Source organism: Trypanosoma rangeli, assembly GCF_003719475.1.
Source record: "Trypanosoma rangeli strain AM80 chromosome Unknown Tra_15.4_contig_00127, whole genome shotgun sequence".
NCBI classification, from domain to species: domain Eukaryota; phylum Euglenozoa; class Kinetoplastea; order Trypanosomatida; family Trypanosomatidae; genus Trypanosoma; species Trypanosoma rangeli.
This window is the reverse complement of record NW_021705870.1, coordinates 596-26,738: the sequence shown is the minus strand read 5'-3', so window position 1 is coordinate 26,738 and position 26,143 is coordinate 596. Positions and strand designations below refer to the sequence as shown.

General features: G+C 52.9%; 9 protein-coding genes across 9 annotated transcripts, besides 20 other annotated features; 1 reads left to right on the top strand and 8 right to left on the bottom strand.

Annotated features, from left to right (window-relative positions):
- Positions 1 to 66: 66 nt before the first annotated feature.
- Positions 67 to 132: a microsatellite.
- Positions 133 to 970: 838 nt separating this feature from the next.
- Positions 971 to 2,569, bottom strand: TraAM80_04377 (uncharacterized protein; the record flags this gene model as incomplete). Its single annotated transcript, XM_029381310.1, has 1 exon — positions 971 to 2,569. One exon carries the CDS (start codon positions 2,567 to 2,569, stop codon positions 971 to 973), a length of 1,599 nt encoding a protein of 532 aa, XP_029238863.1.
- A 33-nt stretch (positions 2,570 to 2,602) lies between these two features.
- Positions 2,603 to 2,638: a microsatellite.
- Positions 2,639 to 2,666: a microsatellite.
- A 158-nt stretch (positions 2,667 to 2,824) lies between these two features.
- Positions 2,825 to 2,846: a microsatellite.
- An 81-nt stretch (positions 2,847 to 2,927) lies between these two features.
- Positions 2,928 to 2,960: a microsatellite.
- An 83-nt stretch (positions 2,961 to 3,043) lies between these two features.
- On the bottom strand, positions 3,044 to 4,213 carry TraAM80_04376 (uncharacterized protein; the record flags this gene model as incomplete). The annotated part of the gene is made up of 1 exon (XM_029381309.1): positions 3,044 to 4,213. The coding sequence occupies one exon, from the start codon at positions 4,211 to 4,213 to the stop codon at positions 3,044 to 3,046; it is 1,170 nt and encodes a 389-aa protein (XP_029238862.1).
- Positions 4,214 to 4,284: 71 nt separating this feature from the next.
- Positions 4,285 to 4,323: a sequence feature (GA-rich).
- Positions 4,324 to 4,398: 75 nt separating this feature from the next.
- Positions 4,399 to 4,415: a microsatellite.
- Positions 4,416 to 4,553: 138 nt separating this feature from the next.
- Positions 4,554 to 4,574: a microsatellite.
- A 446-nt stretch (positions 4,575 to 5,020) lies between these two features.
- Positions 5,021 to 5,086: a microsatellite.
- A 441-nt stretch (positions 5,087 to 5,527) lies between these two features.
- Positions 5,528 to 5,556: a microsatellite.
- A 269-nt stretch (positions 5,557 to 5,825) lies between these two features.
- Positions 5,826 to 5,856: a microsatellite.
- Positions 5,857 to 6,380: 524 nt separating this feature from the next.
- Positions 6,381 to 6,399: a microsatellite.
- A 90-nt stretch (positions 6,400 to 6,489) lies between these two features.
- TraAM80_04375 (uncharacterized protein) lies at positions 6,490 to 6,957 on the bottom strand (the record flags this gene model as incomplete). Its single annotated transcript, XM_029381308.1, has 1 exon — positions 6,490 to 6,957. One exon carries the CDS (start codon positions 6,955 to 6,957, stop codon positions 6,490 to 6,492), a length of 468 nt encoding a protein of 155 aa, XP_029238861.1.
- A 518-nt stretch (positions 6,958 to 7,475) lies between these two features.
- Positions 7,476 to 7,504: a microsatellite.
- Positions 7,505 to 8,147: 643 nt separating this feature from the next.
- TraAM80_04374 (uncharacterized protein) lies at positions 8,148 to 8,522 on the top strand (the record flags this gene model as incomplete). Its single annotated transcript, XM_029381307.1, has 1 exon — positions 8,148 to 8,522. One exon carries the CDS (start codon positions 8,148 to 8,150, stop codon positions 8,520 to 8,522), a length of 375 nt encoding a protein of 124 aa, XP_029238860.1.
- Positions 8,523 to 8,672: 150 nt separating this feature from the next.
- Positions 8,673 to 8,716: a microsatellite.
- Positions 8,717 to 9,081: 365 nt separating this feature from the next.
- Positions 9,082 to 9,651, bottom strand: TraAM80_04373 (chaperone protein DNAJ; the record flags this gene model as incomplete). The annotated part of the gene is made up of 1 exon (XM_029381306.1): positions 9,082 to 9,651. One exon carries the CDS (start codon positions 9,649 to 9,651, stop codon positions 9,082 to 9,084), a length of 570 nt encoding a protein of 189 aa, XP_029238859.1.
- A 104-nt stretch (positions 9,652 to 9,755) lies between these two features.
- Positions 9,756 to 9,774: a microsatellite.
- A 250-nt stretch (positions 9,775 to 10,024) lies between these two features.
- Positions 10,025 to 10,054: a microsatellite.
- Positions 10,055 to 10,107: 53 nt separating this feature from the next.
- Positions 10,108 to 10,129: a microsatellite.
- A 4-nt stretch (positions 10,130 to 10,133) lies between these two features.
- Positions 10,134 to 16,826, bottom strand: TraAM80_04372 (putative heat shock protein HslVU, ATPase subunit HslU; the record flags this gene model as incomplete). The annotated part of the gene is made up of 1 exon (XM_029381305.1): positions 10,134 to 16,826. One exon carries the CDS (start codon positions 16,824 to 16,826, stop codon positions 10,134 to 10,136), a length of 6,693 nt encoding a protein of 2,230 aa, XP_029238858.1.
- Positions 16,827 to 17,100: 274 nt separating this feature from the next.
- TraAM80_04371 (uncharacterized protein) lies at positions 17,101 to 18,318 on the bottom strand (the record flags this gene model as incomplete). The annotated part of the gene is made up of 1 exon (XM_029381304.1): positions 17,101 to 18,318. One exon carries the CDS (start codon positions 18,316 to 18,318, stop codon positions 17,101 to 17,103), a length of 1,218 nt encoding a protein of 405 aa, XP_029238857.1.
- A 252-nt stretch (positions 18,319 to 18,570) lies between these two features.
- TraAM80_04370 (putative histone deacetylase) lies at positions 18,571 to 20,367 on the bottom strand (the record flags this gene model as incomplete). Its single annotated transcript, XM_029381303.1, has 1 exon — positions 18,571 to 20,367. The coding sequence occupies one exon, from the start codon at positions 20,365 to 20,367 to the stop codon at positions 18,571 to 18,573; it is 1,797 nt and encodes a 598-aa protein (XP_029238856.1).
- Positions 20,368 to 20,911: 544 nt separating this feature from the next.
- Positions 20,912 to 23,683, bottom strand: TraAM80_04369 (uncharacterized protein; the record flags this gene model as incomplete). Its single annotated transcript, XM_029381302.1, has 1 exon — positions 20,912 to 23,683. The coding sequence occupies one exon, from the start codon at positions 23,681 to 23,683 to the stop codon at positions 20,912 to 20,914; it is 2,772 nt and encodes a 923-aa protein (XP_029238855.1).
- A 97-nt stretch (positions 23,684 to 23,780) lies between these two features.
- Positions 23,781 to 23,841: a microsatellite.
- Positions 23,842 to 23,990: 149 nt separating this feature from the next.
- Positions 23,991 to 24,011: a microsatellite.
- Positions 24,012 to 24,335: 324 nt separating this feature from the next.
- Positions 24,336 to 24,375: a microsatellite.
- Between the last annotated feature and the right edge of the window lie 1,768 nt (positions 24,376 to 26,143).

Here is a 26,143-nt window from a genome sequence, read left to right as displayed (position 1 = left end):
ATTCCCCTACGAGTCCCAAAGAATGGCCCACCCACCACAGCCCGGAAAAAAAAAAAGAGAAGGAGGAGACGCAGAGAAGCAGCGAAACCGACACAGAGACACACGCGTGCAAGCCACAGACATAGACACAGATGTGCCCTCCGACTCTGCATGTTTTTTTTTTTGGCGTGGCTGGTCTCTCGCGTCTGAGGGTTGGTGGCGGCAAGCACGTGGTACATCGCAAGCGTACGCACTCCACGACAAGAATCACAAAAACAAAAAAAACAATGCACAAACAAGCGGCTCCAAGCAAGCACGAGGGAGTAAAGAAAAAGGGAGATGAAAACGGAAGTGCACGCAACGACATGCCCGTACACCTCCCCCCCCCCTTCTCGCGTGCGTGGGAGAAAAGAAAAACCAAAAGGAGAAACACACCCAAAAACGGAGCCAATATTGAGAGGTCAAAAAACGTGAGTGGGAAGGGAAGACGTGGGGGAAAATAAATAAAACGGAAGCGGAAGGTGCCACAGGCACGTCCCCACACAGACAGGGATGTTTCTTCCACATGTTTATCACTCCATTTCAATGGCCTCCGTCTCTCCCTTTATTTTCTTTCGTGCATATAAATTCCCAACCCTCCAGCACCCCACCCGACGTTTGGTGCTTTTTGAACCGCTCCTCCTCTCTGTGCACTGACCACTTCCTTTTACCTCGAGTCCAGGTGCTTCGCCGTAACGTACTTGCTTGCTCACACCTTCCGCCACCACAGCCATCCATTTTAGTTTTTTTTTATTGTTTTTTGCGTGTGCCTTTGCTATTCTCTGCTTCTAGCTCCGGCACCTGCCACTATTTATAAATAAATAGCTGGGCACGTATATATCTACATCGCATGCACTTGGCATAACTATGGGCGCCTCAACGAGCTCAACCAAAAAGGCAGGGAGGGCACCACGCAAATCTTTCTCGCGTTCTCTCTCTCTGTGAAGGAGTGTCACTCCACATCACCTCCATCCTCCTCACCGTCCTCGTTCGTTGCGGTTTCTTCTTCCTCTTCTCTATATCTCGCCGCCGCCATTGCCTGCCACTTCTTGCGCTCCACATCGTCTTGATTGGCCCACAATTTCGCAAGTGCTTCATCCGTATCAGTGCCGATGGTGATCAACAGGCGCCGAACGGCAGCTTCGTCCACCTCGCCGTCATCATCCCGCAGACCTTCCTCGTTATTCGGATCTGTTTCATCGTCCTCTGGCATCTCTTCACTGGACGGTGCGTCGTGGCCGTTCTGCTGCAGCAACGTCACCCAGTGGTCACGTGCGTCACGGTAGGCGCTGGCGGTGCGTAGCAAGCGTAACAAGGCGTACAGCATGACACTGTGATTCTTTGCCGCAGCCTCCACGAGGGAGGCCAGTTCCGCTCCGCGTGCAGACGCTGCAGATTCTTCATTTTCAACTTCTTCGTCGGCATCAATGTAGTCTGCAGGGTTTACAGTACTTACATACTCACCGTCATGCATCAGCACACGTAGTATACGGCTCACACGACGTGCCTGACGCGGCTTCGGCTGCTGCAGTGGTTCCCCACCACTCTCCTGTAACAGGTCATCCGCACCACCTTCCTCTTCATCTTGCTTGCCCACGTTTTCTAGTCGCAGTGGTCTATTACGATGGTACGTCGCAACAGGGTTAAAGGCCCGGAGCAGCTGCATAAACGTGAAGGGCTTCACAAGTGCCGACACCTTCGCTGGAGTGTCGGTCTGCTTCGGTGTACTGTCAAAGAAAATGTAGCACCAGCAGCGCAGCACGCGGTACATAATCATTGCAGCGGGGATATGTTCATGGCGCGGCACCGCACTTTTCTCTGCAAGTTCTGCGGCTGCTGCCGAACTCGGGAGCGCCCCTGCAGTGGCAGAGGCAACAAACTCCGCCTCCTCCTTCTCGCGTACTTCCGCTTCAGCCCTGTCAAGCAGATCATACATGCGGTCTTGCTCCACTCGCACCTTCCCACGCTGATCCAGAAGCTCCTTCTTCAACGTCCCGATCAGAGCCTTGCGTATGTGTAGCATGAAACGCTGCGCCTTGTAGAAGTCACGGCGTGTTTCCTCCACAGCAGCAGCAGCGTCCTCGATTGGGACTCCCCCATTAGCTTCATCGCCTCCTTCGACATCAGCCGTACCACCGGTGTCCTCCAAGTCACGTGCTGCACCCCCTGCTCTACTGGCAGCGTCGGCCACCTCTTCCTCGTCGAGGAGTTGTTCCGCCTCCTCTTCGGCCTCTTGGTACGTGGTCCACAGCGCCTCCTCCGACTCTCGCCGCAGTTGTATGGCACGCTTGCACTGACGATAAAAGCGCTGAATGGTGTCAGCAGCACGCTTTTCACGCAATGCGCGTTCGCTCGCCCACATCTGTCGCTGCACCTCAGCCTTCGTCTTGAGCGCGGCAGCGGCATCGCGGCGTTCCTCCTCTTGTAGTACATGTAGGAGGTACAGTGCGAGATACTCCTGCGGGTTACTGGGCTGCGCCAGGACAGTCTCGGCCACCGCATTGGCGAGCACAGGCCCCACGCTGCTCTTTAGATACGCACTCTCAGTCATCTTATTATCCTTACCTCCCTTTAGGTGGAAGGGAAAATCAAAAACAAAAACGGAAAATAAGTAAGCTGGAACAAAGAAATAATAAAACAAAACAAAAATGTGACACACTGCTGAGCAACGCCAATTAGAGCAATCCCCCTTTTCCCCCATCCACTCCCTCACTTTGCATCTCGTACTGTCATGCTTCTGTATATAGTGAGTCATTTCTCTTCTCCCGCCACCACAGCCACCATCATTTTCATTTTGCCTTAGCCTGTGCGTGTGCGTGCGTGCGTGCTTTTTTTTTTTACTCAAGTGGGTGCGGGTGGACGCAGCTACACTGTGCAAATAGCGGAAGATCATCACTAGATAAATAAAAACACATAGATACACACACACACACACACACACATTCCTTCTACAGCGTGAACCTTGAATTCTCCGCAAGAGAAAGTGTGGCTCTCTCACCTCCTTGCAGTTCGACTCCCCGTCACTTCAAGAGGCAGATGAAGACAACAACAGCAGCGGCGTCATGCCAAGAAGAAGGCCCACCATCATGCCAATAGTGCTACCCACCCCTGTGGCGTTCCCAGTTGACGTAGAGGCGCGCTGAGGGGGTGTGAGAGTAGGCGGCCGTGCCAGACCTAGCCGCTGTGACATGCGCTCTGCAAGGCCATGCATTTGAATACCAGCCGTCCCCGACACGACTCCACCAAGCGCTGCTGCCGCCATTGTCGACAACCCAAAGGCCTCCGCGCATCTCTTGTCAATAGTATCACCAACAGTCACTAAAATGGTGTTGTCAAGCATACCAAATGCCACGAACGGCACAGCAGCAGACAACGCAATGCGATGCCACAAACCCCACGAAATGTAACCAGCTGCAGGCACCGTCACCGCCTTCGTCGTTGCAATAGTGGCGGGGGCAGCGGTGGATGACGTAGATGTGGTGGTGTCTTGCACCTTCATCACAGTTGGAGGTGTGTCAAAACGCTTAGCTGCGCGCTCCAGCACCGCCGTGTTCACCCACGCATAATATTCCTGGGAGGAGATATTGTCGTCTTGATCCTTGTCAACGGCCCGAAGCTGCGCTTCAACGGCGTCTTGCCCAAAATACTCCTGCGTGGTGCCAATAATAAGCAGTGCGCGGAGGGCATCACCTGACAATAATGAAAGAAGACGCGGTCCAAACATCGCGTCCTTCTCAAGCAGCACCGCGGTCGCTGCCAATATTTCTTCGCAGTTTTCAAATTCCCCCTCTTGCTGATCGGAGACTGGTATGGAAGATGCTGAGTGCGACGGTTGTGAGGCGGCCGCCGCTGTGGGTGTTCCCTGGTACTTCTGCAGCACCCCCCGCACGCGATGCACCGCCTCCATTAATGTCTCATCGCCGTCAAAGGTTTGACATCCAGCTGCGCCGGTGCCTTTCCTAGCGGACACGTTCACTACTGTCCGATCTGTCCCGCGGGCTGCATGGTGTCCCACCACGTGCTTAGTAGGGGGGTTCCCACTCGCGTTGCCGGTCCTGCTATTGCTACTGTTACCACCACCACCCGCCCTAGGCTTAACTGAGAGCGTCTGCAGCTCCTTCGACAATTTGTTTTGTGAGGTGATGGAAGAGGCAGCGCACGCCACCGTCGCCACCCCCGCTCTCACTGGTAGCATTTTCCTTGATGCTGACGCTGGCGAAAGTGTATGAACCACACACCTCATGCAGGAGCGGTGCAATAACCACATCTCTCTCTCTCTTTAGCTTTCTCACTTTTCTTCCCTCTACCTGTTCAATAATTTTCTCTTTTCCGCTCCCCTACCACTCACGCACGCACAGGTTCAGTCTCTCCCAGAGGACCAAAAAAAAAAAAAAAAAGGAAAGCCGGGAGTCGAGAAGGCCCCACACCGCGCCCTTCTGTTTGTCAAAAGCTAATTATTCCTTTAGATAGCTTTTGCCTCCCCCGCTTCGCCCCACTGGAAATACTAATATGTATGCGGACAATAATGTTGTGGGTATATATATATATATATATATGCCGAAGAAAACAAACACGCCTTTCACCTTGGTTATGCTAATGCGTGGATGCCGTTGCACTCCCAGACGTACATGGACACTCGTCTCACCTAACGCGCGACGACAGCAGTGAAAGGAGGAGGAAGATGAAGCCCAATCGAACGACAGCTAAAAACACAGGAAAAGTGTAGCCCGTGTTCTCTTTCTATGTAGCTATAATTCACTTGTTTGTTTTCTTACTTTCCTCTATGTTCTTCACTCATGAACTAAATCTGAGACTGCAGCAGATAGAAATGAAAAAATAAAAATAAAACGAGAGGGTTGATTCACCAGCAACAGTAACCATACAAGTCAGTCAAGAGTCAGCAGGATGCTGGCGCAGAAAATAGAGAACGCACACTGTCCGTGTGAAGATGAAGTGGGCGGCGGGAACCAGCCAATAAGAGGCCTTGGCCCTGAAGAAGGCCAAATAAAAATATACATCAATACGCATAAATAAATAATAAACAAAAAAAAACACACAAAAACAATAAGCACAACTGCACCGCGTAGATGCATACCGCATGTGTATCAGTCACTGCAGGAGCGCGGACTGTGGCGCGGAAGGCCCGTTACCCGAACACACACAAATAAAAAGGCAGCTGTATTCATAAGCCACACACCGGGCACATTTCGGACGATGCCTAACTGTAAATAAGAAGTTCCCCTATTTCATAATTTGTACGCCCAACCATTGCAAATTGCCCTGGTGCGTATTCGTTCAAGGACCCATGAGCAGACAGCCACAAGACAGACAAGGATAGAGACAAAGAGAGAGGGTTGAGAGAGAAACGTGAATATGCCGCTAAGTGAGAGGCCATGTCCCTCCTCCTATAGTGTGGGAAAGTACAACAGTGAAAGCCAACCGCTTGGCTCAGGAGTGCGCCCCACACACAGAAACACACACATTCCCTTACTTCGGGGAATATCCACCCAACACACAAACAAGCAAAACACAAGCAAATACATATATCGCCCAGGCTTCGATAATCGGGCTCGCATTGCAAACTGGCGAAGTGGCAGTCGTTGAGGCCTCTCAGTCACCGAACCCTTCGCGTGGAAAGTATCCAGTGAGAGTAGGAGGTTAGGGTTGGCCAGATAAAAATAAAATAAAATACTGCAAACAGCACCCTCGCTGCTCTCCCAACGCAATAAGGCACCTGGCGTTTCCTCGTCGTCACGTTGTCACCTCGGCTCACACGCACACACAAAGGGGATTAAAAACTTAAAAAGAGACGCAGCCGCCAAAGCAGAAGCAGACGCAAAGAAAACACAAAACCCCTTTACAATGCAGCACTTGACACCACCCGTCCATTAAGCTATGTTTTTCACGTATTTATTCTCTTTTTTGTTTTGTTTTTTGACCCATGGCGCATTCATTATTGCACCCAATCCCTATATATTATATATGCCGGTCCCAATACGGAGACTGTTGTCGTTGGTGTTTTCATTACTAGAACTGCCCGCCTGCCCGCACCTCTTTTCGGCTCGTTCCTTGCGTGCTACATCACATCTGGTGGAGGTCAGCGGAGGCAGCACCCCAGTGCGAAGAATGCCTTCAGCACCGGCAACGTGGCGTCTTTTGGGATCTTGTCTTGCATCTGCGAGGAGGACGCCTGCAGACAGCGAAGATGTGACAAATTTCCCTCATCCCCTGTTGAGTTAGGTGATGGGGGACGCGTTGGCTGACAAATCTGGGGAAGGTAATAGAGACGACTATTCATGGAGTTTGCACTCCCACACCTCTTCTCTCTACCCACACAAGCAATAGACGAGACAGATACGGTGTTTTTTTTTGTTTTTTTTTCTCCTTTGCGTTCCTACCGTCGAGGAAAGACGGTTTGCACACGACTGTTTATTCTGCTTCTTCGCCGCAATTTAAATTTCGAAACGTGTCTCAGGCATGAAAATGGCAAAGCCAATAAGCCGAATCCGGGCAGCTCGCTTCATCGCTCCGTAGGCTTTGACTTCTCTCAGCTGTTTGAATGCGTGGCTCTCCATTGGAAGACGGTAGCTTCATCGGTGGCTTCCTGAAGCGCCTCCGGGCGGGTTTCATGCGCCGCTCCGGTGTCTTGTGGCAAACATTTTTGTCCTCTTTAGCGTTATTTGAAGAATGAAGGTAACAACCTTCTGTGGGTTTGTCCAGGACTGAGGCAGTGGCCAAAGCCTTTGAAAGTGGACTGCACCAAGCTCCTCCGCTTTGCATGGGATCGGCAGACCCAAAATTCCTCTTGGAGGTGACACCATTCGTAACTGTCTCCTTTTCTCCAAAATGAAAGAAAGGAGGCAGCGGGGAATCTGCACCGCTAGCTGCACCCCCACCCCGAAGCGTGCAGCGACGATTGAGGCTCTGCCACTTTTCCATGATATCGTTGAGAAGCGCTGCAGGGTCGGCGGCCTCAAGTGTTCGAAGCTTCCTCCTCTGGCTTTTATCCCCCACCTGGAGCGTTTGCTTCACTATCCGTTGTGACGCATCATATCTTGCTAGCGGCTGCCGTTGCTGTTGTTGGGGAAGCTTCTGGCGAGATTCCGTGGAGAATGGCTGTATCTTTTCCAACACCCCAACACAGCAGCAGCGGTAGGAGAAATGAAAAACAAAAATTTCTTGGGTACGTCGTTAGCTGGCACTGGCCCTCTTCTTTTGTCTTCACACGGGGTTTCACCTATTTTTGCCTTTGTCGTGGCCGTCATCAGTGTTAAGCTGTGTTGATAGCGTTGCCGCATCCTGAAGACGAAGACTCACCTCCTGAGATACGATCAACACTGCCTGCAGTGCTTCAGCAACCTTCCTGGAGGCAGCCAAAATCCTCACCGCGTTCTCCCCCCAGCGACTCAGCTGTTGTTGCGACCGCCGCCGTACCGTCGTGGGGTTTTCTGAGGCTGCCCCCCTCCCCTCCCCCCCCCCCCCCCCCACGAACAGGCGAGGTGCTTCTCACCACAGGCCTGGTCGCATCCTCTCTTTCATGTTCTGTTTGTAGAGCCTCCACAACGCGGCGCGGCGCCTCATCCCATAGCAACGTCCCCACATCTCTCTCTACACCATCACCATCATCGCTGCCAAATAACGCAAAAGGTGCTACTAGGAGCCGCCACAGACGCCTCTGACGTGGATGGAAATAATTTTAACAGTGACGAGGCATTTCCTTTCCTTGCCACGCCCACATTTGAGGCCTCAGAAACCGCTGTCCGCCCAGCAACTCCTGGGTAATGGAGGGAGGCTCACACTCCCCGCATGTGCGTGAACGAGGTTTGCCCGGACTTGGGGGAAGCGGCGACTTCCCCGTCGCCCGTGAGAAGCACGGTTCCGCGGCGCTTCTCACAAGTGTCTCCGCCCAAACTCCTCACCTAGCGGCCGCTAGGCGGGCGTGATTGCATTCCTTGAAATTTCTCCTCGTAGGGGGCCCTGACTGCTCGTGCGGGGTTTCCGCTCTCTGACCGAAAACGTTTCGCTCCTTTCCACTCACAGAGGTCGTTGGAACTACGCCAGTGCGGCCGTGGAGATTGCAGCCGCCAGCACATCTAATTGTGTCCGTTTGAGAAAAGTGACTGAAACCGATGGTAGCGTCGGTCCAGGGCGACGACAGGCCCTCCGTGTATTCACCTCTAACTAGTAACATATCACACGCCAGCGATGCAGCACCACCAGCTGCTCCAAATGAAATGGGTAGAAACAGCGATTCACGGCTCGGTGTGTTCGTCGTCTCGGACTCCTCCTCGAAGTTGTACTCGGATGGCGTCTCCGTCCCATACGCCGAGTCCAAAGTGGTTAACAAAACTTCAGAGAATGATGACGCAGATGCGGACCTCGACCCCACTACGATATCAGGGCTCTGGTGTTGGAGCCGTTGCGCAGCACTTTTGAAATGCAGATCCGCACGCTACTGCTGCTGGTGCGGCGTGGCTACTGGCGGGTGCATTTCTGTCAATTAATACAAAGGGCACACACAAATGAACGATCATGATGTATGCGTGGGGTTCCTTTTGGTTTCGTTCATTGTTGTTGTTTTCCCCCTTTTTTTTTGTTTCCTTTTGTCTTGAACCCTCCATCTTTCTTCGCCCTTCCCTGTACCTTCTTACGGTAAGAAAGAAGGAACGAAATATAAAGAGAGACAAAGAGGGCAAGACCCTGACGCGCCCAGCCACTCTTGCTCTCCTGCCCCACCAATGCCGCACTACCGCCACCCCTGCTTTTTTTTTTGCCTTCTTCTTTTCCCGCTCACTTTTTCTGCGGCCCCTTGCGTGTGATGCGCTCCTGAAAGCCGCTCTGACCACACCTACACATACGCGCACGAAAGCAGATAAACGGAAGAGAAGTGAAAAAGGCAGATACCAAACAGCAACACCCAAAAGCATTAATCATGCGCGTAAACGCACTCACCCCGCTGCACGCACACATGCATGCAAATAAATGTATAAAAACTTACACAGGACCTCTCGTTAGCAGCTCCGCACGGGATGCCGTGTCACATTGAGTTCGTTGTGCATCCGCCTAAAAAAGATTCAGGTCCTTCCACTCCTTCCGCTGCCGCTCCAGCTCTGTGGCGATTTCAGCTTGCTCCTTTGTCTCCCGCTCCACGCGCTGTTTCTTGCGTGCCGCTTCCTCCGCCAGCCGTGCGGCCTCCAACTGCTGCTCCACAAGCTGCTCACGGCGTCGACGCCGCGTCCGCTCCTCTCTTGACAAGTTCGCCTCATCTGTCGGGTCAACACTACTGCCGCCGCCGCCGCACCCAGCAACAGGGCCTAAACTCGCCTGCCGCTGCGCCGCCGCCTCCTCTTCCCTCTCCTTCTTCTTCCTGTGAGCAATCTTCAGCCGCACGAGGATGGCCTCGTTGCTCAGTAGCTTGTGTGCATTTTCGGCGACGTGGAAGGCGTCGGCGGCCTTCGCAAGGGTGCACTTGTCGGGGTGGACCTTCAGCACAATCTTCCGGAAGTTACGGTTGATGTCAGACAACTCACAAGACTGCGCATCAAGTCGCAAAATGGCGAAGGCGTCGGCCTTTGAGGCGGCGCAGTGCAGTAACCGCCGAATTTCCTCCGCCTGCTCCTCCTCTCCGCCCATCTGCGCAGCAACGCCCTGCGCCACGACAAATGGTCCCCCTCCTCCTTTACACCCTGCCTACAGCGGAGGCCAAAACCAGCCAATTAAAGAGTGCAAGGGAGAATACACACACACACACGCACAGAGAGACGGAATCGCCTACAGCTTCTCTCTCCCTAGCAGAAGAAGAGAAAAGTGAAACCGGAGAAGTCATTTCTTAGTATAACCACAGACAATTGTGAGCGTACAACCCAATGCGGAGTCTCAAGCGGCACTGCACAAACAATAATACTAATAAATTATAATCCCCAAAACACTGGATTTCAAAAACGTACCCTTCCGCGTCACCTCAACAGTCACCACTGGGAGGAGGAGGCCACTGCAGGGGCATTTTAACAAAAATAAAAAATAAAAAATAAAAAAACGACAATGCATGTGACTGGCGTGGGAGTTAGACCCACTTTTCTCCTCTTTTTTGTGGTAGTGGTGGTAGTGGTGGACTTTTAAAGGAGGTTCACCGAGATGAATATTTGTTTGAGAATATGTGGCAACGCCTGCGTGTCGAAGCACTCAAAGCCGTGACCAGGCAGCATCTCCGCCTGTAAGTTTTCCGCCTGCTCCCCCAGCGTCGCAATGAAGATGCAAAACATCTGCACCTCTCGGTGGCTCCGCATAATTGCGCCCAGTTCACGCGGACTGATGCCGTACCGCGCCAAATTCGCATCGCTGATAACAAACACCAAATAGGCGTCCCCCTTTTCCGCTGTGACAAGATCCACGCTTTGCCGCATCGCCTCCACTGTGTTGTCGCCCGACCAGCAGTACTGTGCGTGGGCCACCATGCGCTGGCACACTTCCATTCGCGCCTTCTGATTGGCAAATGGGTGGCCAAAGGGGACCAGCTCAATACATGCGCTGTCGCCGTTGTGGCCCACCATTGCGTAGTCAATTTTGTCCTCAAACCCGGCAAACGCCTCCATAACCATCACGGTAGATTCCAACAGCTTGGTCAAGCGATGATCCATTCCCTCAAAGCGGTACATGCTGGCACTTACATCCAGCACGAACAGCAGACGCTTCTTGTGCTTCGACTGGAACGGGTTCGTTTCAGTCGAGTCAGCCCGTCGCCTGTAGATGTTACGCTCACCAACGATGCCTTCCACAATCTTGCTGTCATCCCAGACGCCATCCGTCTGACCGCGCAGCCAGGTGCGCTCACCCTCCGCAGCCTTCAAGCCACTCAGCAGACTTCGCAACAAAGCGACCGGGGCCCGCACACGCTCCTGGAGAGACCTGTACTGCTCGTACTCCCTCGCACTCATTCCAATGTCTCGCAGTCGCTCCTCTAGAGCGGCCTTTCCCATGCGTTTTGCCTCTTCAATAATGCGAGGTGACACCCGTTGTTTTTCCTCCGGTGAAACCTGGTGCACCGGCCAACCCTTGTCAAGACGGTAGGGCCCAACAAGGCCGCCAAGTCCCGCAGTATCCGTGCCGCCAGTACCTCCAGCGTAGGTGTTGCCGCCGTGGTGCTCTTCGTTATCATCCTTGCCGTGTTTTAGCGTACCAGAGGGCTTCTTTCGCGGAGTAGTGTACGTCATCGACAGTGACTGCCTTGGCGTGGAGGCGGCGGCCCCGATTTGGTTGACGGAACCCTCAAGCAAGGCGGACCAGTTGCGGTAGCGTTGCTGCACACGCTCCTCCACAACGTCGGCAACTAACACACGCTGGGTAGCGTTGTCGTACCACAGTGCCACCCCTGCGCCTTCGTCCAACGCCAACAAGGAGTTACCAGCAGCTTGCAACTGCGAGGATGCGGCGGAGGGTGCTGCCGTGAATGGGGAAGAAAAACAACGCACCGTGCGCTGATGAAAGTCTACTGCAACGATCCTGCCCCTATGCTTGGCCGAAGACGTCTCAGTCGCCAGTAGCTGGTGATGAGAATGATTGACATGCAGCGAGCCGGCACCAACAGCGGCTGCGGCGTCGGTATCAGTGTATACACGCATTAACCACGTTTGCTTTTCTGGTGAATATTCTTCCACCGTCATGTAAACAGCATCTCCACGGCTTGCTCCGCTACCGCTTGGCACAATAACAGCCCCCTTCAGCTCATCCGGTGTGAGAGGTTGCAGCAGCGCCTGGTTAGACAAAGACGCTGGAGCGTGATTGCCCACAAACCCAACGATGTCCCCGGCGATGCTGTTTGGAAGCTGACAGAGGCTCGCCTTTGCCTCCCCATCCGCGGAGACAGCCACCTTCAGCACACACTTAAGGACGGTTTCTCCGACCTGCAGGGACACCATAGCCAGATTGTCGGTCACGAACTGCACGGTGTCGATGCTCACCGCGGGAAGTTTGACGGCGATGCGGCGAGCGTTCATCCAGACAAACAACTCCGCACTGCGTGCTCGCGTCATGGCGACAACACTGCCCATCGGCCGGACGGAGGCGCAGCACGACGACGCCTCGGGGAAAGGCGGTGCAAGTCGGACGGGCAACACAGCCCCACAAGTACATTCCTCCGGCGCTGCGTGTTGCTGCGGGGCAACGTGGGATGAGGGGGCCGCAGCGGTCAACGTGTTAATCAACAACACAAAACCTGATGGTGCGTCAACCACGGCCACAAGTGGGGCTGGGACGCCGAAGGCGTCGTGCAGCCAGCCAGCCGGTGCCACAGCCGCGAGCGAGGTGCTGTGAGACTCTGCATTGAAGACCAGTAGCATTGGTGCCGAGACTGAGAAAGCCGATAAAGCAGCAACTGCAGGCAAAAACCGTGTCAGGTCGAAGAACTGAATCTGGCCCGGCGGAAGATGTGAACGGCGCACCGCCGCCATCCCTAGAGAGACGACAGACTGCGGCGCCACAATAGCAACAACAACGCGTTTACTGCCACTGTTTTTATGATTTGCGTCACTGGGGTCCTCTTCACGTAGAAAGAGAACGGCGAGGGTGACGAGGGCTCCCGTCCCAACGTCCGTGTCCATCGGCGTGATGGCCAACACGATGTCTCCTGCGCGCAAAAATGGAAGACGTGGGGCCGACAGCCATTCCGTAAAACCTTTCGATTCGCCACTCGGCACAGTGGCGGCAAACTCCGCCTCTCTGTAGCGCTCGCACCACGTGGATACAAATTGCACAGAGCATGGCCCACCACACTCTGCATCAGTGAGAAAACGCACAGGAAGCGATGCCGTGTCTCCCACGGCCGACGTTGTTGGCAGAGCCTGTGACACCGAAGGCACCTCCAGAGGCTGCTGCAAGACCTGCAGCGGCAATGGCTGCCCAGCGCGTAGCGGCAGGAGGCGTTGCATGCCGCCTGCGCTCATAAGCGGATGAAGGTGAAGGTGCAACACCTGACGGACGAGATGCAGAGTATTTTCGTTGCGTGCATCAAAGTTGAATACGTTATTGAGGGCATCGTAAATGCCATCGTGTGGAAACGCCGCCATGTGCTTCACCACCGCGATCAACTCACGCAGGGAGAAGGGATATGTGAGGTGCCCCTCCTCAAAGCTCTTCTGTAGACGCTGAAATGCCCCAATGAGTCGCACCAGCACCGCCTCGGGGATGTTTGGCGCGTACGCCTTCAGCAAACGCAGCTGCGAAATTGCGTCTGGGTTGCCCATCACGTACGACGCGAACAAATCACCGCACTCTCGGTAGAAGTCGTTGCCGTGGAACGGAAACCCTGGCGGATTCGCAAGGACGATGATTCGAAAGTCTGGATGCATAGTGATGATATTTGCCCCTTCGAGGGCGTCGCGGTCAGCGGCCACGGCATGTGCCCGTGGACCGCGTATCTGTCGTCCATCGCGAAGGTGCATCTCGTGATCCTCCACAAGTCCCTTCAGTACCTGCACCACCTCCACCGGTGCCTTGTCAATCTCGTCCACGACGAGACAGTGCCCACGCTGCACTGCCTTTACCAACGGTGAGTCCGACCAGACGACGCGGCCAGCCTCAACGGTCGGATTGATTGTGAGGGTGCCGACAGTTGTGTCCCTGTGGAGTTGAATGTACTGTCGCGGCACCCCTATGCGGGCGAGGAAGGCGTCCACCACCTTGTTCTTCCCAACACCCTGATTCCCAATCAACAAGATGTTATTTCCCACAGCGTACTGCTTTGCGAGCCAGGCAATGATAGACTCGTGCACAGGATTGGAGTGGAAGTGGGTAACATACGGCACCATTGCCTGTTCCTCTTCCGAATACACACGATTGCTACAAAAAATGGGCTTGCCATGCACCCCAAACACACGCGCAGGCACGCGACCGTTAACATCGGTGATCATGTTGAGAGTATTTGAGACTTTGAGCTCCACGAGAACATCGTGGCGTTTACTTCGACGGCCCTCCAAATCCGCCTCTGTTTCTGCAGTATTTCGTGCCTGATGGTAAGGATGTTGTTGTCGTTGTTGTTCTGGCTTGTGACGGCTCACGTCATCAAATCCACAGGAGCACATCACCTGCCTCACCTGCTCGGCTGTCAGTGCATTCATAAGTGGAAGCAGTAATGCGGACTCCACGCCGGGTGTGAAATCCTCTGGGTAGCGCACACGAAACCGGATTAAATGAAGAAGCTGCCGAAGACTCAGCTGCGGGACTTTGGGCTCGGTCTCCTGCAGACGCTCTAGCGCATCGCATAGACGCAGGAGTCTATCAATGTCACGAGTTACAGCCTCTAATGTCACTTCGGAAATCGTGTTATTGTCCTCCTCAGCAAGTACGCCCATTTGTTTTCGCCATTCCTGCAGTTCAGTCGTCGCTACGCGTAATAGGACGGCATGCAGAGTCATCCGCGTGGTGGCTGGTATTATCACAACCCCAAACAAAGAGGTCACTTCGTGAGTGACTCTCCAAGAGCCCTGGCTTACCTTGCCGCAGCTGCCGGCGGAGGCTTTGTAACGCGCGGTTGCCACAACACGAAAGGAGGGATGCACCGAAAAAATCTGCCGTGCTCGCATTTCCTCGTCTGTCGCCATCAACTCTCGCTTGAGTATCTCGTACTCCCGCTGAGACCTGAGCAATGTGCCATCGTAGAGGCTCATGCTCCCGTCAACGAGAAGCTGCTGCAGGGATGACAGCATTCCACTTGGTAGTTTGTCGATGCCGTCAAGAACAGCAATGTGACCGCTCAACGCGGCCTCCACAAGTGGACTGTTTTCCCATAGGGTGTCCCCTGCCGAGGAGTCCGTTGTGCGGCGCTGGAAGAGGTCCTTGTTGGTCATGTCGGCGTACAAGTACATCGTCTCCGTGCGATACCCCACCAAATTGGCAAACTCGCGAAGAATAGTCGTTTTCCCACAGCCATTAGGCCCAAGCAGCAGAATATGCTGCCCTGCAATGTGCAACTGCAGCATAGACTGCAACACGTGATAGTGCGCCGGAGTAAACACACTGCGGGGCGTGGGGCAGCGCTCAGCCACGACGATTCCCTTTGCCGCTTCTTCCTGTGTTGCGGGCACGGCGGACCCACCCATATAAATAGGAAGGCGATAGGTGCCGCCGTCGTTGCTGCATGCAATACACGCGTCCCCCACCACAGTATTGCGGCTGTATTCCACGACACGAATATTCTCAACCTGTAGCACATCATTGAACTCCTCTGGAGAACGATCCACCTCAGTACTTCTCTCACTGCCGCTACAATTACTGCGACGGTGTCGAAAAGTCATATCTCCACGCTTAATTTGACGCATTTTTCCTTTCTCTCTTGTCAAGGAAAAGTCCCTTGAGGGGCGGCAGCTCGTGGCACATTCATCCACTGTACCAAAGTTATCTCGGTTTGCATCGGTAGAACCATGGCGGTATTCATACAGTGGAGCGCCAATATGACACGCAGCAAGCACGCGTTCATACTCGCGCCTGCGACGCGTGGCTTCCTCGATGTGTGCGGCGCCCGCAGTTGCGGTCTGCTGCGCGTACAGCATCCACGGAAATGCGCGTGGCAGGAGTTCGCCAACAGGAATATCGGGGAATAATTGCAGCTGCCTTGACAACATCGCAAGCTCGTAGCTGCCAATAGTCTGTAATCCACAATGAGCCATTGCCGCCCCGCCACCTCCACCTCCACCTCCACCGCCGTTATTTATCTGGGGATTGTTACTGGTTTTACCGCGACTGCCGCTCGCCTGCTTTCCACCAACTATAAAATCCTTCGTGTTCGTATTCACCTCGTCAATAATGGCGCGAAGCTTTAGCAAAGACTCTGTCGCATCTGCGCCACGCCCACCCCTCACTGCTGTAGCGGCAGTCACCCCCCCTTGCGTCGCCGCCAGACCAGGCAGTGGAATGTCGACATAGAGGCATTGGAAGCGTGAACGCAGTGGGGGGTCGAGTGGGTTGCCCTCGTACGGTGGTACAGGAACCGTGAGACCCACAACACGAAAGTTCTCTGAGACACGAATGAAGCCCATCCGGCGTAGCTCCTCCTGTGCCGCTGCGTGTCTCATGGCACCGTCAGCATCCCTGCCATGGCCTTCGCTGCCGCCATGCTCGTATCGGCCTCGCTTTGCCGTAAGGAGTTCCTGCAGCAGCCGGTCATATCGCTCGGGGTGGATGAGCATCATGCCATTTTCAAGGTGCATCTCACGGTTCTCCAGAAGGTTATTGATTACCGGCAGCACGTTACGCTCCACCTTTTCAAGACCCTCCAAGAGCAGAAGTTGTCCCTCACGGGCTGCCACCACAACGCACTGGTCATTGTAGACAAGTGTGCCATTACGTATCTCGCGGCGCTGGCCGAGATCGCTCTCCGTTGTGTCGCGATTAAGCGAAAGGTACTGTACCTCGCGCCGCACAAGGTAGGAGTACATTTGCACCAGCCACCGCAGCGCAGGGCCGGGCTCTCCAACAAGGCACATGTCCTGCCGGAGCTGCTCCTTCTGGCACATCCAGCGCAAGTAGCTAAGCGTCGTGGGGTCCTGCATCTGAAAGAAGGCATTGCCGCCATGCAGCTGTAACCCGCGGTCGCCAAAGTCACTGGTGGCTATGTCGTCACGAGCGTCGGTCTTATTCGCGCCATTCCCGCACGTTGCAGCGCCGGGAAGGAGCCAATTCACATGCTCCGGGTGATGGAGTTTCGTTGGCACAGGCACTGTGACGTCCCCGATGGTGAGCAGGAGGCCATCACTGCTGCTGCCTCTGCCCTGGGCGAAGAGGGGCGAGCGGGTAAACGGCGGTGCTGACCCGACCATCGTGTGGTGTACCAGCATGCCTATGATAGTTTGTTGGCGATGCCTAAACATGAACGTAATAATACTTTTATGCATCCGCGTACGTTTCCATTTGCAAAACGATTACACACAAATAATAAGAGGAACAGGCAAAAACAAAAAAAAACATAAACACATGGCGGCAGCTCACTGCAAAGAAAAAAAAAGCGCTCCTGCCCTTGCCCAATGAAACCTCTACATCCACACCCATGCCTACACCTACAAGCGCAAAGGTCACTACGATAATTCATATTAGTCATGCAAATGGGAAATCCTCATCATGGTGGGTCAGTTCCCACACGCGCTGGATCTCCAACACTGCCTCCTCCGCCTCCGTTACACTGAAAAAGCCGAGCGTGAGCGTCACCGCTTTATTGGGCTCAGCTACAGAATTCACATACGCCGGGCCCCAACACATGCGCGGATCGTCGTGCTGCGGTCCGCCATGTTGCTGATGTCCAGTGCACACAATGACACCCGTCTGGGAGTTGAAGGAAATAGATTCCAACGCGGCGACGGTAAACCACCGCGAGTGCATCTCACTATGATGAAGCGGCAGTTCCACCGCCAGCAACTTGGCATCGTACCTAGGGACAAAATAGAGACGTTCCGTGGAGAGCACAAGTTGACAAAGAAGTGGTTGCTCTTGCTTTGCCGTCCCGTCTGCAGTAGAAGTGGTCATACTAGGGAACTCCATGGCGTAGATTTGATACTGAAACACTTCTGGCTCCTCGATGAGGCTGGCCTCAAGCCGCTCATGCCAGTAATTCATCTGCGCCTCACGGAAGACGCAACACCATTCCTGCTCCAAGAATGGGGAGCCTTCACTGGAAATATACAGCGCCTTCGCGGACTGCCGCGGCCGCGCAAGACCGACGTGAAACTCCCGCACTCGCAGACTGCCAGGAGTACCGTCGGATGCTGTCACTTTCACATCCGTGAACACGTCGTCCACGCAGCGGCACTGCACCTCCTTCATGTATCGCTGCAACAAGGTGCGCTGCGAGGACGGTTTAGGTCCCTTCTGTGTGCTGAAGTATTCAATGACAAAACCGTGGCAGTTGGCGCCAGCTTCATTGCGCTCAGCGGCCCACGCACGCGAGGGGTGATTGTACAGCGGGACTACCGCCCGAATCTGCCCGAGGCTCTCACGCCACATCATCTCTGGTGGTGGTGTACTACAGGCGTCTCCCCTTCTCCACTTTTGTTGTCGTTGTGCCTCCTCCTCCTCTTCCCCTCTCTTGTTATCCTCTGACCTTGTCGACAAGAAAGAGGAAGGAGATGGTGGAGGCGGGTGGCGCAGCCGTATCTTGTAGAGATTTTTAGAGGAGAGCACCAGCTGCACGTCGTACCCATCCGGAAAGAAATCCAACTCCCGGCCATCGCTCCCAACTTTGTGCCGCACAACGGTACTGCTGGTGATGTACACGTCGCCGTGTGGCTCAAGGATATGCGCAATGTCCCATCCACCCATTTCTCACAAACCACGCCGTCCGCTGCTACTCTCACTAGTCGATGCCGTCGTGCGGTCTGTGACGAAAGGCAGCAAGGGGAGTGGATAGAACGCAACTGTGCAGCGGCGTGTCACCCAGCGGCAAGCAGGGACAGAACATGGGAGAGAGAGCAATAAAGAAGGAGACGACAAAAGAAAACAACAAACACGCAGAAGGGGAACACAAAACGAAAGCAGACAGTCAAATACGAGGGAAACTAACACCACGTTTTGTTATTGCGGTCCGTTTGCCTCCTCGTGGATGGACAACACACGGGAAATAAGCCGATCGCACCATCTTTCATGCCTTTCTAAGAGTATGCCGTCCTCCGGCAGCAGCGCGGCCCCCTCAATGCTCTGTGTGGGAGAAGCAGACGCTGTTTCACACAACGCCTCCGCTTTCTTTACCTCCCCCTCAACCCCATGCAGCTGTTCCTCCACTTGTTGCTGTTTTATTTCATGCTGTTGACGTGCAGTACGGCGGCGAAGGTCCTGCCACGTCTTCGGCACCTGACGCGCCGCGTAACGCACGACGTCTGCGTCATTGGCCGGGTACCGAAGCGCGTGGGCAACAGCAGTGACACCCTGCGCCACCGCCACCGGTAAGTAGCCACCCTCCAGGACAACCACGAGACCAGCGTGCAATTCCCGCACCTTCCGCTGCTGTGGCTGTGAGCGGCAAAACTGCTTTAATGCCCGCACTGCGTATGCGAATCCGCCCTCAACGGCCATTCGTCCGAGTGGATCGCCGTAGGCGGCGTCAAATCCCAATGAGAGCAACACAACATCCGGGCAGAAGCGACACAGGCGTGGAAGAAGGACATCGTCCACCACGCGCTCAAACACGGCATCACTCACAACCTCTTCGCAGCACGCTGGGTCGTTAGCCGCGGTATTAACGGCAACGTTGCACACGTTGCGGTAGCGCCCCACATATGCGGTGTCACCACGGGGGTCCGCGGGGTAGAAAGTGCCATGGTCGTAGCGGTGCAGTGAGAAATATAGCAGGGGTGAGACGGTGTTTGCGTCGCACAGTGGCGGCGGCTCCTCCTCCACAAACGACTGTGTTCCCTCACCATGATGTACGTCAAGATCAACGATTGCTATGCGTGGCGACGCTGACAATGTTCCGTCACCACGACCCTTGTTATCGTCGCGCCAATCTTTCAGGAGCTGACGTGCCGCGATGGCGACGTTGTTTGCAAGACAGAACCCGCCCGGTGTGTCAACTGTGCAGTGATGACCAGGTGGACGCACAAGACAAAAGGCAAACGAAGGCGTCCCAGCAAGCGCGCAACGCGCCGCATCAATCACGGCGCCGACAGCAAGGCGAGTGGCCACACTGCTTGTCATGTCGTTGCAGTAGACATCTGTTTTGAGCAGTGGGGTGAGTGCTGTGCCGTGCTCGACGAAGCCACGGTACCGCGATGTATCGTGGCACAAGGCGATTTCCTCAAGTGTGGCCAGCCGGGGCGGGAGCCAACACGAAGGTGGAACCACCTCACTCGTGGAAGTTTTATTTGCATCGTCCAACCTGGCTCGCGGCGTTGTAGCAGCTTCCTCTTCCTCTGGGAAGAGCAGTTCTTCCGGTAGCAACTCGTTAGCACGTGGGGTTGACTTTAGACACTCAACGGCCCGCTGCAAGCGGTATGGCGTCTCTGGTATACGATCCACGGGCGGCACATGGAGCAGCATGCGTGGGTCGTACGCCCAGGCCACCGATGCGTCTGGTGGCTGAAGCAAGGACCTTTCAGTGCCACCATCGTCATTGTTGCCGTCGTTCGCGTCATTCTCGACTACAGCGCCCGCGAGAAACACCTCCGCCCCAGCTTGCAGTTTGCCGAAAATTGCGAGCCCCTGCGCATCCACCAACCCCTCCAACCTTGCGGCATCCACGCCAACACGGGCTGCCACCGCGGCAATCGGCTCCAGAAGATCACCACTGCGAATGGTGGCTGTTGTGCTCCGCTGTGGTGCCACAAAGCGCCGCACTGTGACTTCACCGTCAAGGCGAGCTCCAAACCCCTGCATCCGCCGCAGCCGCTGTTGCTTCATTCCTAGTTTCCTTCCGTATGTGTTACGCCTGCGTGCTCATCTGGAAGATCAACGCGGCAGAAAGGCAGCAACTGGGCACCAACACCACCAGCAGCAGAAAAAATTATTCCACGACACAACCACACACTACATGAATCCTGCGGGCACGAATGTGACACGCCGCGTGAAACTCCATCGATACTCAACCTCGGGCCGTACACGAACAATAAAAAAACAAACAGAAATAAACCCAATATATATATATATGATAATAAACGGTAACTCCCAACACGTACATCACAACAGAGCGATAAAACAATGCAGGGCTATTTTTGTTAGTATCCCCCCCCCCCCACACACACACACACGCATAGAACAAAAAAAAAGCCAGCAACATGACGTCTTCATTGTGCGCATATGTTGCCACGCAGGACCGCCTCCAATTGGGCAAGCAACACATTGTTCACGGCACTACCGGCGCAAGGTGTCCCGCTCCGTCAAAAACGCCGCAGCTAGCTGCCACTCCTGTTCCAGCTATTTCTTAAGATCGGAGCACCGACGTGCAATCTGCCTGCACCACGGGCTCCGATGCCTCTATGGCAGGAGCAGAAGCTACAGCAATATTCTTTGCTGAAGCCCCCATGGCGGCAATGAGAGGCATCGCCGCCGTTTCAGATGTAGCGTTAACCGACGTCACTGGACAGCGGGTGATGGCGAAGCAAACGTGATCATGCCACAGCATTAACTCCTGTCGCCGTTCAATGCTTTCCCGCCGCACACGCTCCAGCGCACGGCATTTGGTCTCACGGCACTTGCGCGTCCACCTGCAGTAGCAGCGCTGGACAAGCGACACAAAGGCATATCGACCCAAGACCGCTACAGCCGCAGCTGTCTGAGCCCTCGCGCGCGCTAAACCCTCTTCCAGATCACAAAGTTCAAGAGCAATCAGCCGTGTTTTTGCGGTGTGCTCCTCCGCCCGGCACTTGGCCAATAACAAGGACCGCTCCAGAGCGGCTGCGAGTTTCAGGGCTTGATGCTCTGTTGCAGTTGATTTTAATACGTCGCCTTGCAGCTTCGTCAAACGGATGTTCGCTGCACGCTCCAGCGCGGCATATTTCTCCTTCGCACACAGAAAATCCTTGGCAGCCGCCTCACGGGTCTCCTGTAGCGCACTTATTGCCTCACTCAGGCGTGCCTTTAAGGCCTCTGAGTGCAGCCTATTTTCGATATCCCCGCAGTCCACCTCAAGGGCCGTCAAACATCGAAAACCAATTCTGCGCCTTCGCCTTTTTAGACCCCAGTGCCGGAACACTGACCGAAAGGCACGAGGACCACAACGACTTCTTTCAAGCTGCCGTTGTTCCAACATTAGAGTTTCTACCTCATTTCGATCTCTCCAAACCGTTGTGTTTCCGGAGGGGGAAGCGGCAACGTCCCATTTCTCATTCAAGATGTTGGGCCCAAAATACCCATGGCGTTCAGTAGCGGCATTCATCACCTCTGAGTGACACGCAAAGCAAAGTTCACACAGTTGCAAACTCTCTTCTATCACCAGCGCCATGCGGAATGTGTACTCTTCAGCCTTCAACTCCTGTATGGCACAAATTTCACCAAAAAAAGTGGTGAAACCATGGTGCATGCACCCAGAAAACGTTGTAGGCTTCTCAGCTTCACTCAGGCCTCTCAGCGCCCTTTCTGAAGCTGTTGGGCTCTGATTGTTGGCAAGCAGCATATTCCTCCCCTCATCTTCCTCAACGGCTGCCTGTGAATCACCTTCGCTTTGCTCCTCTTTTGCAGCAAGAATAGCGCTATTTGAAGTTGTTATGCGGTCCTCCTCATCGTCAACAGTCATCGATCCTGTCTCACTGAGGTCTGCTGACTGCTGCGCTCTCGCCACAGGCGATCCAAAAGGCTCAATCGTGTCGGCTACCTCTTCAGCTTTCATATCCATGTTCTCTGGAATTTCCATTGCCTCTGACACTTCATGTGCCAAGTACGCCACTGTGTCACCACCCTCTGATTTCACACCGTTCAAGACTGCTGGAAGCGCAGGAAGAATACACACCGCGCTGTTTGTCAAAAGTACTATTGGAAAGCCGCGTGAAGGAGCGTCGTCTGAGCAGCTGTCATCACTGAAAGATTCCCGTTTTACCGGAGATTGTTGTGCACCCTCCACTTCTCCCTGTGTCATTATATCCGCTGAACTATCATGGTCTAAAGTGAGCAAAATAGGAGGACCATCCTCCTCTTCCATGTTGCCTTGTGATGGAACAGATACCGAGGAGAGATTTACCAAAGGGATAGATTTTGCCGTTTCCTCGTGTTCGTTCAACTTCCGATGCAGACGCAGTGGAGGCCTCGGCCACGCCTGGGTTTTATCCTTGCTCTTCTCAGAACCGCAGTTGCTCTCCTTCAAGTGTGCCAGCGAGTAAGCTGTCGATAGCCAAGGTTCCTCCCTAAGACGATGCTTCAGGCGCCCCACGACAGCAATTGGATCGTGCGCTGTCGCCGTTTTCTCCACTTTGGAGATTTCTAAAGTCTCAGTTTCCGTGAGAAAATCCCCCGAGTGTATTGGTAGCTCGTTGCCACAGCAACCCTCTAATGTTTGTCTCGCCAGTGACAGCTGGTGAGAGACATCAATGTCGCTGTAGGTGCCACTGCCCGCCCGGCCCAGAGGTTTCCCCACCAACTCCAGCGCCCGTTTTAGCAGTAAAGCGCGGCTGCGGCGAGTCGACTTGGATTGAACTTTGCGCTGGGTTGTCGCAACAGTTGTGCGTGATGCAACAGAAAAAGGGTGCATTGACGCCTTCACCGATCTTGTAGCTGCCCCCAACTCTGTAGTCAGCTCTGTGTAGAGATATGAAAACCCCCCCTTGAATTGCTTACACAACGTATCATCATCACATGCCAACGCATGTGTGCTTCTTTGATAACATGCCTGAGATGAAGCAAAGGAATCAGCTACAATAGCAGACACCTGATCGCCTGTTTTGTTCACGGGTAGTGGGCGTGGTGCTGGTGATGTGCAGCCATACCGCAGCTGCTGTTCTAGATGAAGATTCCATTCCTCCCAGCGGTGCAACATGGCCCTGGCTTCCTCAACAGTTTCCACGTCAATTGCAGGCGGCAAGTTCACATACGTACGTCTTGGTTTCACGGCCAGATGCGTCCTCAGTTCTGGTGCATGGACTCGGTCATGGTGCAAGTGAGGCAAAGATGCAGCCACACTGCGTCTTTGGTGGTGCTCAACGGGTGGTGGTGCAAAAACTGCATCCAAATCTCGTTGGGCAACCGTCAGCAGGGTATTATCCATCTTCCTCCTTCGTTTATTTCAACCGTGATGTATGCAGTAAACACACAGCTGACGGTAGCCCACTTGCACTGTACGGGAAGAGAAGCACAAGAGATGAAGCAATAGTAACATAGAGAAAGAGAGAGAAAGGCAAAGAAAAATAAAAATAGAAACAGCAACTGATAAACAATCAAGAGGCCCCACCACCATACGTCCTCAAAACACACAAACAGGAAACACACATAGCATCACAAAAAAAAATAATAGCAAAATATACAATGAATGCATACCACCCATCTACCAATTCATGCAGTAGGTATACTATTACTGTGTGTGTGTGTGTGTGTGTTGGCTTGTTTGGAGGAGACTGACTGCAGATTCAAAGTGAGCTACTCAGAGACAAAATAAAAAAAAACTGCAGAAAGTATATAATAATAGTAATTTGTCCCTACTTAAAAAAGATGAACAAGGTCAAAAAGACACACAAAATAGTCTGCAAACATGAGCAAAGAGACTTCATACGCAACCATCACATAAAGCAACAATGAAAGGAAAAAAATCACAAAAAATATAAATCCACAACAAAACTCGCCGTATTGTATGTGAAAGAGACACGTTATCTGATACATTCACATAAACTCGTAATCAAATGGACAAATAAGCAGCCACTGCCAAGAAAAAAAAAACAACGACAACAAATAACAAAAAAAAAAGACGCCACGTGAAGTTGTTGATACCAACAAAAAAAATGTGGATGCATCTAACATAAAGCCTAAAGATACTGCAGTTAGCTTCCAATTAAAACAAATACAGGAAAAAAGTGTGGAAAATCATATATATCTTCCTTTCTTAACATGGAAAGCAAAAAAAAAAGTTTGTACAAAAAAGGTCATTTGTACTTGTATCTCAAAAGAGCAGAGACACCAATTAAAAAGGGTATCAAAATAAAATGACAAGTTGCTATCGATTTAAAAAAAAGTGCTTTACATATTTCCTTACACTTCAATAATACTTTTTCGTTATTTTTATTTGTTCATTTGTTTCACTGCCTTCTTTTTCTTTGATTTTCTTACACTGTTGCTACTCACGGTATTGCTACGGATGATTGGCTTAAAGTACACATTTCTTGTATCCAGAGTCGGCATCTCACACACGCACCACGAGCCAAACTTAAAGGTATCTCTCAAAGAGGAAAAAGTATGATGTCGTCTGTTGACCCTGCGTTCTGAGGCGCACCTGTTGCTAAAAATTTGGCATCTGTTACGGTGCCACCTTCACCTCCTTAGTAGTGAGCGGCAGCCGTCGCCGAAAGCGAGTCGTTCCACCTCCCTTTGGTGGTGAGTTCAACTGTACAGCTAATGAATTGAAATCTACGGCATGTGGTGTCTTGGCCACTCCCACAAAAATGTAGAGAGACTTCTCCCAGGGCTTCACTGTGTCTCCTCTCCCAGTTGGAGTTGCCAGAGACGACCACTGCTACTGGAACAAGAGCAAAGTAACGGCACTGGCTCCACCTCATTCGTTGGGACCATCGCAGGCTTCTTTGGTCGACGTCCAACAGGGTGAGCCGAGTGTAATAGCAAAGTCTGTGGATGTGATAGCTCTGCTTTGAATCTTCTATTAGATGACACAAATTCTGAGGTATCGCTAGCACCTTAGTTAGCGGTCACAACGAAGATATCCCGCGATTACTGCATTAAGCTTCTGAAGGTGGTTTTTAGCCTTTTGGACAGAATGCCAGTAAAGGAAGAGTAAAAGAAGGTGCTCCTCCTACAGTGTGTAAATAAAGATCATTTTCCTGCTCCAAAGTTTCTTTGCTAGAGGTAAAGCAGGCGTAGCCCCGGAAGCAGGATCAAGTATGCCCTTATCATCATCTGTATTTGCCTGCTGTACGGTGCACTCCGTCTTGCTGCACTTTCTCTAACTATAGCTTGCATGCTTTATTACCCTTACGACGTCCTTCTGAGCGCATTTCCTATTTTTGCAGATGGATGGTCCCCCTCCCATAGCAAGCAGAGTGAGTGTAACAGCTTAAGCTTGTGCTACACTCCCTTGCTTAACCATCAATTCAATCTAAAATAAAAACAGAACCTAGCAGCAAGAAAGGAAAAGAAAAACATTGTATACCATAATAAATGAGTTGCCCCATTAGACACAGAAATACGTCCATAACATTATATACAACCAACTTCATCCAAGTAAAAGTGCACCATCTTGATTGCTGTTATTGATATTACTGAAAAGCTAAGTCAACTCAATAAGAAGAACTTCAAGGATTGAACGATGTAACATTGTGTGAAACCAGAGACATAAATTTGCTTCTAAACAGGAAACCCACCTTGACAACTCAAACTGATACTATCACCGCTTTGTCACGTCTTTTTTTAAAAAAAATAAGTATTTGATAATAACATTTCCGTCACCCATCATATTTGCATTAACAAATAAAAGCAACAAAAAATAAGCCGTTTGGAGCAGCAA